This window comes from Lethenteron reissneri, chromosome 45 (genome assembly GCF_015708825.2).
Source record: "Lethenteron reissneri isolate LAM-NWPU_2019-01 chromosome 45, ASM1570882v1, whole genome shotgun sequence".
Taxonomy (NCBI): domain Eukaryota; kingdom Metazoa; phylum Chordata; class Hyperoartia; order Petromyzontiformes; family Petromyzontidae; genus Lethenteron; species Lethenteron reissneri.
Window position 1 is genome coordinate 7,946,429 of NC_083823.1, and position 10,919 is coordinate 7,957,347.

The 10,919-nt window shown below is 47.1% G+C and overlaps 1 protein-coding gene across 1 annotated transcript; it reads right to left on the bottom strand.

Moving 5' to 3' along the window:
* Nucleotides 1-3,501: 3,501 nt before the first annotated feature.
* On the bottom strand, nucleotides 3,502-4,178 carry LOC133353999 (protein S100-A1-like). The gene is made up of 2 exons (XM_061570561.1): nucleotides 4,017-4,178; nucleotides 3,502-3,696 (listed from the first exon to the last, which is right to left on the bottom strand). Exons 1-2 carry the CDS (start codon nucleotides 4,173-4,175, stop codon nucleotides 3,502-3,504), a joined length of 354 nt encoding a protein of 117 aa, XP_061426545.1. The 5' UTR covers nucleotides 4,176-4,178.
* Nucleotides 4,179-10,919: the final 6,741 nt, after the last annotated feature.

A 10,919-nucleotide genomic window follows, 5' to 3' on the forward strand; every position in this document is an offset into this window, starting at 1 on the left:
TATCCCTTATGCGTGCGAGGTAATGGTGATGATAGATGCAGTGACAATGATGATTGATAATGAGAAGGAGGAGGGTGGCTGAATTTGACTTTCTCTGTGATGTTCACTATTGTCGTGAAGACGCCACTCACCTTTCTTGCCGGGAAACTTGATCATAAATGCAATGCGAGTTACGATCTATCTATACAGTATATATAAAAGTCAAAAATAGTCTGTTTGGGGGTTTGTGTGTGGCTTTGCGTGTGTTCGCGCGCTTGCGAACGATTTTGCTCTCCAACGATGGGGTTTTACGTGAAATAAAAATAGCCAGGTACTACGCCGTAAGCCCCGTCGTGAGCAAGCGCTATTCCATTTTAACATCCGTCAACTTTTAATTAGTTTAATTAGAGATTTAGTGGGATTTTTTTGCACTTCCCATTTATTTATTTATTTGTGACGCATGCACGACCATACCAACTCACGCGCCTTTGGTGGGGGGACGGCCCATGCCAAGTCGCACGCCTTCGGTGGGAGTTGGGGGACATTTTCTTTCGCGTTAAAAATGCTATGTAAATACACTAAACGCTGACGCTAATTCTTCACTGTGTGATATCCTCCCAACCCGATGCGTGCAGTTATTACTACTATGCAGTCGGTAGATGCTACCACTATAGGCCATAGATATTACAGCAGAGAGGCCGGGGAGATCGTGGCTGGGGGGGTCAGTGGTAGCAGCCCAGCCCCAGCCTACCAAGGTGCCATCTCGGCCGGCTGGACATTCTAGGCGAGGCCGAAGGGTCTACACGGGACTAGGCCTCACCACACCACTCTATCAGGTGAGTACTTTGTGCTATAAAGTCAATAAATACTGCAATAGAGTTAGTATGGACTACTGTAGTGATAGCAGGTACCACCACAGTCGGCATGCACTGCTGTAATCATAACAGGTACCACCACAGTCAGTACACGCACTTCTGTTATACTTTTTAAGAGTAGTTATGAAACATTTTTTTGACCCGGGCAACGCCGGGTATATAAGCTAGTCACTTTTACTGGTAGGAACGAAGTGAACCAGCCTTCAATAGATTATATCGTCTGTCCGCCCGTCTGATGTCCGATTAGGTGTAGCAACATCGCCCCCTACTGCAAACACTTGGCATGACCCTACAAAAACCTTTAGACTCAGTGAGGCTTTCCTGGCTAAACAAGAGTAACATTCCCTTATAATTCACTGAGATAGCTTTTAATTAAAACATTTAAATTAAAAATTAACTCACAGCGGCCTAAAGCCTACAGCTAGGCCTAAAGCCTAGAACTAAGCCTCAAACTTTCCCTTCGTATCGTACCCCCGCGTGTGTGAAAGGGAGTTAATGTTTAGCAATGTTACATTCCCTGATGTTTTCAAATAGAAACTTTTAAATTTAAAGCTTTTACATGAATAATAAAAACATTTAAATTAAAAATTTACTCACAGCGGCCTAAAGCCTACAGCTAGGCCTAAAGCCTAGAACTAGGCTTCAAACTCTCCCTTCGTATCGTACCCCCCCCCCCCCCCCGCGTGTGTGAAAGGGAGTTCATGTTTAACAATGTTACATTCCCTGATGTTTTTAAATAGAAACATTTATATTTAAAGCTTTTACATTAATAATAAAAAAATGTAAATTAAAAATTAACTCACAGCGGCCTAAAGCCTACAGCTAGGCCTAAAGCCTAGAACTAGGCCTCAAACTCTCCCTTCGTATCGTCCGATTAGGTGTAGCAACATCGCCCCCTACTGCAAACACTTGGCAAAACCCTAGAAAAACCTTTAGACTCAGTGGGGCTTTCCTGGATAAACAAGTGTAATAATACATTATGTTTATATACTTTGGTTATTCGTTCCTACCAGCCCACCCCGCAGGGTCCTGTTAAATGTATAATCTACTTGAGCCGATTTAGGCGAAAAATAACTCAATATTTATTTTAGTGCAATTTTCTTTTTATTTCTCGCGACGCAGTTTATGGTGAGATTACTATTTGCTTTATTCTGTACTTTATTTTTCTTGTCATTTAGGTGATCTAGGTCACTTGCAAATTAGTATTTATCCTGGTCTCTTTTCATCTCATTTGATAATACAAAATAAAAACATTTCTAATGTTTTTATTCGTGCGGTGCTGATTGACCATACTTCAACACTGTTAAATCGGTGTTGGTGAATGGGATGAGGGGCGGGGGAAGGCAGGACCATTTCAGTTGTTGCGTAATGTCCCTGAAATACAAACACACATCTCGCACTCTAGCCCCTCATAGACACCGCACTGGGATTGACGCGGTGTGGCTGCACTTCGAGTGGAAATGGAGTGGGGGCTCCGAGCAGTGGAGCCACCAGAGGGCGGCCTCTCCTTCTGCAACAAAATGTCTGAAGCCTTCCCCGAGGTCAGACTTCGGAAACCAACACCAATTCACGTGACAGATCCGCATTAGTCAACCCATTTATCCTTTGGCATCATCACCATTAATCGCGAACTTGGCACAATGAGAATCCCGCGTGCATTACAGACGCTGCTGGCACGATTTTGCGTTTCCTGCAAGACTCATTTAAACTGCCACCTTTTTTTGCAACATTCCACGTTCATTTAAACACCGCATTCATTGCGACTTTGCTCACCTGTCAATAACTAGCCAGGTTTTGGACACCTTGTGATGTTTCTCAGCTGTGTGCCTCCAACAGAGATCTCCAGGTACATTGTGACCTTGTGCTCTACTTTTTCTCAGCGCGATTACTACACTTCCAGCTTAAAACCTTCCCTGCCGATTTTCGCGTTTTCACATCAATACATTGCACGTTAGATTTGATCTCTAACTACGAGAGGTGGTCACTCACCTCCAACTTTATTCCACTAAAGTTTCAGGAAACGAATTCTAATGCCGTGTGAATAACTTTGGTTAAAGTGAGAATCCCCTCAAATATTAAAAGTCTTTATCTGCACGCCGGCATAGCTCCTTGCCATCGGAGGATGGAGGACATCTTTAATTTCAGTCACAGGCGTTATCAGTCTGCAAGGGCTGAGATAAGGTTACTTCATAGCTAGTCTCTCCAGGAACTTGATTTTTAACCTGAATTTGCACGCCAGTAGAAAACCCTACATAATCCGCTCACGTCGGTGTAAAACTGGCCGCTCTAACATTCTTTCCAAGATCTGCCAATACATCAAGATCTGAAACGGAAGGGTTACCCCTATTTGTATAGATGAAATCCATTCAATGAATGTACCCGTTCTCGGGGTGCTACTAATCGGGTGTCAAATGTCACCCATCACGGACCTAATTTTTAACAAAGCCCGATTATCTTACGAGAATGGCGCGCTCGTTGCTCCTTTTGGGTCGAGCAAACCCAGGTGCAATGAAGCCCACCACCATCAGTACCCAAATTTGCATCACAAGAGCCAACCACAGTTCGCCGATTCCAAACTTCACACACGATTCACCAAGACCGACCGGTTTGCCAGCGATTTTATTATTCATCTCATATTTATAGGGATTTATTTCGGTTTATCAGCAACAATGGGCACACCACAGGGCCCCCTGGTGAGGAACACGCGCTCCTGGAACGGGGCATGGCCGGCCACGAGGATCCGCGTCCACGTGGCCATGAACGCTTGGAAGTCCACGCTGGCGCCTTGGTTCTCGTGAAGATCCCCCATGATCTTGCGCACTTCATCCGGGTGGCAGGCACCCTGCAGTCGTGACAGCGGGAACCGTTTGTTACAGGCAATGCACCAATAGCTCTGCTCAGTGCTGCAGCAATACTAAACAAGATGCTATGGTGGCCATTAAAAGCTCAGTCACAATCAAGCCCGAGCAGTGGCTACGCGCGCTCAGTCATTCAATCAATGCACCCGAGCGCCGCCTCGAGCCTTCGCGGCTTCAGGCCGTGGGGCTCCCGAAGTGGGCGATCTCAGAGCCGAGCGGCTGTGCGAAGAGACGCAGTCAGTGACGCGAACGGCTCGAGAAACATATGCGCGGTGCTGCCGCGCGGATCCCGCAGGAAACCCACCGCCAGGTAGGGCCGCATGTGCTTCACGAGCAGATTCTGCAGCACGTGCTTCCTCATGGAGATGCTCCCCGCGCCTCCTTCACAGCTGGCGCAGAACTCGCGCACAAAGATGTCCAAGACAGCGCTCAAATCCTCCATGGCGGCGGCAGATGAAGGCATCACGAGATTCTTTAAAATGAACATGTACACTCATTACACGAGAAAGCTAAAATCACCAGCATAAGCCACACGGGGTGGGTGCCAAGTGGTCAAGTTTACAACCACCCCACGTCCTCATTTGCAGCAGACTACCTATGGAAGGCACAGGACTGGACGACCAATACCCTACCACTCAGATCTCAGGAGTGTACACAATCCACACTGGTTAAGAGCAGTGACCAGTCACAGAACACGAGTATTACGTTCATGGCAAAACAAGAGCCGCGAGATGAAGTGGCTTCACAAATCAGGAGCCAAACTTTAACACAGATGCCTCAATCTCGCCCCAATGCTCGAGTATAAGCAGCAGAGAAGATTCCCAGCGAGGAATCCACACATGTCGACTCCACGAGGACCCTCCGTACTCAATACGCCCATTTAAAAGTTTATTCATATTTCAATCATGGGCAGTCCTCTGCCTTGAACAGCCAGAAAAAACAGGAAAAAAGATAAGGCGAAAGAATGACCACAACCCGAACAGAGGACCCTATTGTAACAACCAGTGCCTTTCACCACACTCCCTTACAGCAAGTGCACCAAGCATCAATACGCCGAGACAGAGCTCACCAAAATGCAGAGATCAGCGGTAACCACAAAGGCCGCCTCGCGCGGGGTTTAAATACTCACCTATGCTGGCGACGTCACCAATTACCGCATTCACCTGTGCTGGTGACGTCACTCATAATTGTATGCACCTGAGCTGTGGATGTCAATCATCATCGTATCGACCTGTTTTATTCACGTCACATGACTCATCGAGTCTCCGCGTGCGACTCTGACCAATCCCGCGCATCTGCTCAATGAGATGAGTCCCTTATGCTTGCGAGGTAATGGTGATGATAGATGCAGTGACGATGATGATTGATAATGAGGAGGAGGGTGGCTGAGTTTGACTTTCTCTGTGATGTTCACTATTGTCGTAAAGACGCCACTTACCGTTCTTGCCGGAAAACTTGATCACAAATCCAATGCGAATTACGATCGCTTCTAAATTTATAATCTACTTGAGCCGATTGAGGCGACAAATAATTAATTTAACATTTATTTTAGTGCAATATTTTTGGATTTCTCGTGACGCAGTTGTTTTGGTCAGATTGCTATTTTATTTATTCAGTACTTTAATTTGTTTTTCTTGCAATTTCGGTGATCCACGTCACTTGCAAATGAGACTTTTTCCTGGTCTCTTGGAGTTTTCATGTCATCTGGTTAAATCAAATACATTTCACTTTTCTAATGTTTTGATTCGTGCGGTGTTGATTGACCACTCTTCACTGTGGTAAGTCGATGTTGGTGAATGGGATGAGAGGCAGGGGAGGCAGGACCGTTTCAGTTGTCGCGTCATATCCCTACAACACGGAACACAGATCTCGCACTCCCTATCCCATCTCATGAATACCACACTGGGATTGGCGCTGAGTGACTCCACTTTGAGTGGGAATGGATCGGCGCTCTGAGCAGTGTAGCCACCAGAGCTGCGGGGAACATCGCAACTCGAGCGCGGTCTCTCTGTGCTCCGCCTTCAGCAGCAAACCTTCTGAAGCGTTCCCCGAGGTCAGACTCCGGGGAACCCACGTGCCAGATCCGCATTACCCAACGCACTTCTCCTGTGGCGTAATCACTCATCACCAACATCGTCACCAACATCATCAATCATCACCAACATCGTTATCAACATCATCAGCCCAGCGCAATGTAAAAGTCGTGTGCATTACAGCTGTTGCTGGCACGATTTCGTGTGTCCCTATCTCTTAACATTGCCCCATAGACTTCCTATGGGAACCAGTTTCCGATCCCTTCACATTGGCACGTAGACTTTCTATGGGAACCGATTCCCTGTATCTTAAAATTGGCCAATGGAAAAAGATAGGAAACCGATTTCCCATCACTTAACATTGCCCCATAGGCTTTCATAGACTTGTTTTCTGCATACGACACGGTCTGGCGCCGAGGACTCCTCTTTAAACTCGCCAACAACATAAAGTGTGAAAAAATGGTTTTCCTCATCGCCAGTATGCTTAGTGACCGACTATTTTGCGTCCATCTCAGAAACCAGGTCAGCCGCCCACAGACTCCACAGCTTCACGCACACGAGTCACTGCAATGGGGGCACAGTTGGCTAGACATTTCACTGGTAGGAACCTCCTGGTTCCACCAGCCCACAGGGGATTATTGTGTCCATCCGTCCGTCGTGCATCCAAAAATGGGAGGGGTGGGGCTGGGTGGAGAGGGGAGGGTGGGGAGGGGCTGGGTGGGGAGGGTGGGGCTGGGTGGGGAGGGGAGGGTGGCCAGGGGCTGGGTGGGGAGGGGCTGGGTGGGGAGGGTGGGGAGGGGCTGGGTGGGGAGGGGTTGGGTGGGGAGGGTGGGGCTGGGTGGGGGGTGGGAGGGGTGGGGCTGGGTGGGGAGGGGCTGGTCACCCCGTGGTGCCCTTATAAAACTCAACGTTTAACCTACTCACGCTTGCTTGTGCCCGCCCTCACAGTCGGGCATATTTGCGGAATACACCACGCCGCCGTTAACCCTGGCCATTGACCGAGCAACCCAACGTTCCTACCAGCTCCCTCCGCAGGAATGTGTTATTCTTCATCTTGTTTCAGATTTACAATATTTATTTCGGTTTATCAGCAACAATGGGTGGGCCCATAAGGTCCCCTGGTGAGGAACACGCGCACCTGGAACGGTGCATGGCCGGCCACGATGATCCGCGTCCACGTGGTCATGAACGCTTGGAAGTCTACGTTGCCACCTTGGTTCTCGTGAAGATCCCCCAAGATTTTGCGCACTTCATCCGGTTCGCACCCACCCTGCAGTCATGATAGCGGGAACAGTTTCTGTTACAGGCAATGCACCAATCACTCTGCTCAGCGCTATGTGAACAGCAAACATGCAATTGTGGCCATGAAAAGCCCAGTCACAATCAAACCCTAGCAGTAGCTACGTGCGCTCAGTCGTTCGAGCCATGGACCCGAGCGCCGCCTCGAGCCTTCGCGGCTCCAGGCCGTGGGGCTCCCGCAGTACGTGCAGTTTTTTTGGTGTGACTCTGGTAACCAACGCCAATTCACATGCCAGAGCCGCATTATCCAACCCATTTGTCCTCCGGCATCACCATTCATCGCGAACATTTGACGAGAAGCCCGCGTGCATTAAACGCTGCTGCCACGATTTTGCGTTTCCGGTAGAACTCATTTACACTGCCACCTTGCTTTTCTTTTATTTTTTATCAAATCCGGTTTTCCAAAAACCACTCCACGTTTATTTAACCACCTTTCACTAGTGACTTCGCTCTGCTTTCAATAACTAGCCAGCTTCCGTAAACAGTGATATTTCCCAGCTGTGGGTGCCTCCAGCAGAGATCTCCAGGTGCATAGCGACCTTGTGCATAATTTTTTCTCAGCTCGTTTACCACGAGCTCTGCTTTGGGGGCTTTCACTGCCGATTCTCGCGTTTTCTCATCAATTCCCATCGCACGTCAACTTGGATCACTAACTACTAAAGGCGGTCACTCCCCTCTATGCCTTTGTTTTCAAAGTTTTGGGAAACAAATTATTCCAGTGAATAACTTTGGTTAAAGTGCAATTCCCCTCAAATATTAATAGAGTTGTATCTGAACGTCGGCATAGCCCCTTGCCATCCGAAGGCTCTCAGTCTGCAAGGGCTGGGACAAGGTTACGTCGTAGTTAGTCTCTCCAAGAAATTAGACGTTCAGCCTGAACGAGCACACCGGTAGAAACCCTTCCTTATCACTCGTCAGGTGTGAGATTGCCAACTTTAATATTCCGCCATTTTTGTTCCAAGATCTGCCTACATCATGAACGGAAAAGGAAGTGTTACCCCTATTTGTATAGAATGACATATATTCCAGGGATGTACCCGTTCGAGGAGCTAACTGGGTTTGAAGTGCCACCCATCATGGACCTGTTTTGAAACCGTACAAAGGCTGATTTTGCCAAACATCTGTGAGGCTAGTGCCATGCTCGTTGCTCTTTATTGGGCGAGCAAATCTAGGGGGTTCCGTGAAGCCCCCCGCCATTGCCAATAACCAAATTTTCGTCACGAGAAGAGCCAACCACAGCCACTACTCGCCGATTCCCAACTTTACATGCACGATTCACCAAGAACAGGACCGACCAGTTTGCCGGCGATTTTATTTTTCATTTCAATTTAAAGATATTTATTTCGGTTTACCAGCAACAATTGGCGGGCCGTAGGGGCCCCTGGTGAGGAACACACGATCCTGGAACGGGGCATGGCCAGCCACGGCGATCCCCGTCCACGTGGCCATGAACGCTTGGAAGTCCACGCTGGCGCTTTGGTTCTCGTGAAGATCACCCATGATGTTGCGCACTTCATGAGGGTCACTTGTGAAGCCTTCCCCGAGGTCAGACTCCGCGAACCCCACGCCAATTCACGCGCCCGATCCGCATTGACCAACGTACATCTACTTAGGCGTCATCATCACTCATCACCAACATAGTGAACAACATCATCAGCACAGCGCAATGAAAAGGCCGCGCGCATTACAGACGCTGCTCGCACGACCTCGTGTTTCCTGGAGCATTTTTCATCACCAATTTCGGTTTTAGAAAAGTCACTCGAACTTCACATGCATGAGTCACGAAGACCAGGATCATTTTGAGTGATTGTGTCATTCATCTCGTTTTACAATTTACAGGAATTATTTCTATTTATCAGCAGAAATCACCCCACGACCCACTCCCGAAATACCGTGAAAAGGTTATCGATCGAAGTCTCACTTTTAGGCAACACGTTGAGCAGTTGAGTAACAAGATGAAAATCCACACGAACATCATCCATAAACTGACGGATGCATAAATGGCACATTAAAGCTTCGACGGCCTGCGAGTGCGGCCACGAATCACAAACCATCGCCCACATCGTAAACACTCCGCTGCAGCTGCTGTCTTCGCTCTTTTAAAGGTGGAACAAGACGAGATCCACTCTGCTTCTGAACAGACGATTAAGTGGATAACCAATCTAAAATTACATTTTAATCTGCTGCGCTTAATCCATATGAAAGAAGAGTTCGCATATCTGACCCCTACTTCGCATGTCCGACCCCAGTTCGCATATCTGACCCCTCGTTCGTATATCAGACACTGGGCCGCATATCAGACCCCTAGTTCGCATATCCGACTACCAATTCGCATATCCAACTCCTAGTTCGCATATTCGACCCCCAGTTCGCATATCCAACCCTAAGTTCACATATCAGACTGCCAATTGCTATATCTGACCCTCAGTTCGCATATCCGACCCCCAGTTCGCATATCAGACCCCCATTTCGCATATTCCCCAAATATATGTTGTTCTGCCCCATGGCAGATCTGGGGGTGTGTTTACACAGGAAGTTCCTGATATGATGGTGTTGAGTTTGGTCACGTGACCAGGAAGTTACGAGTTCAGGGTCTCGAAGCTACGAGGCCAGGCAGGGGTGTCAGCCATTACACAGAGTACAAAATGGAGGCACAATTCGCGTCTCAGTGAAGACGGGTGCATGTTTATTGTGGGACTTTAAGAAGCATTGTCTTTAAGTTCGTTTATGTTCCTATAATACTGGGAATGCTATTATAATGTTAAGATTGCCGTTATAATGCTGAAAATGCCTTTATAATGCTGTTAAATTGTTATGATAAATATGAGGCCTAGTTAACAACGAAGCCTGCCACTTGCATTATTGTGAATGTTATTTGTAGTTGGATAAGCCAAGCCAGACTTGTGCCCATGTAACTTTAATGCGTTCTTGAGAGCAAGGATGAAGAAGTATCTCATCCACAGTTCAGTGTTATGTGCAGCGCTGTACATTTAGGCTGCTGTATGGTGATTACACAAAGTGACCTTATTTAACACAGTCGCTTAACAGGACCCTGCGGGGTGGGCTGGTAGGAACGAATAACCAAAGAATATAAACATAATGTATTATTACACTTGTTTAGCCAGGAAAGCCCCACTGAGTCTAAAGGGTTTTGTAGGGTCCTGCCAAGTGCTTGCAGTAGGGGGCGATGTTGCTACACCTAATCGGACGATACGAAGGGAGAGTTTGAGGCCTAGTTCTAGGCTTTAGGCCTAGCTGTAGGCTTTAGGCCGCCGTGAGTTAATTTTTTATTAAAATGTTTTTATTTATGTAAAAGCTTTAAATTTAAATTTTCTATTTAGAAGCATCAGGGAATGTAACATTGTTAAACATTAACTCCCTTGCACACACGCGGGGGTACGATACGAAGGGAGAGTTTGAGGCGTAGTTCGAGGCTTTAGGCCTAGCTGTAGGCTTTAGGCCGCTGTGAGTTAAATTTTAATTTAAAAGTTTTAATTAAAAGCTATCTCAGGGAATTATAAGGGAATGTTACACTTGTTTAGCCAGGAAAGCCTCATTAATTTAAATGTTTTAATTAAAAGCTATCTGAGGGAATTATAAGGGAATGTTACACTTGTTTAGCCAGGAAAGCGTCACTGAGTCTAAAGGTTTTTGTAGGGTCATGCCAAGTGTTTGCAGTAGGGGGCGATGTTGCTACACGGACGGACGGACGATATAATCTATTGTAGGCTGGTTCACTTCGTTCCTACCAGTATTATCTTGTTGTATAGCTATTCAGTGCTAACGTACGTGCCTGGTCCATCCAGGACTTATTATTGACATTCATGTTATCTAAGACAATGTTATGATGCTGCAGTGTTCATTCATTGTATTTA

Excerpts from the sequence above, each read along its gene's own strand:
- LOC133353999 (XM_061570561.1), bottom strand. The coding sequence starts at position 4,175 with ATGCCTTCATCTGCCGCCGCCATGGAGGATTTGAGCGCTGTCTTGGAC. Across the intron at positions 3,697-4,016 it reads ACATGCGGCCCTACCTGGCG|GGTGCCTGCCACCCGGATGA; the intron begins GTGGGTTTCCTG and ends TCACGACTGCAG.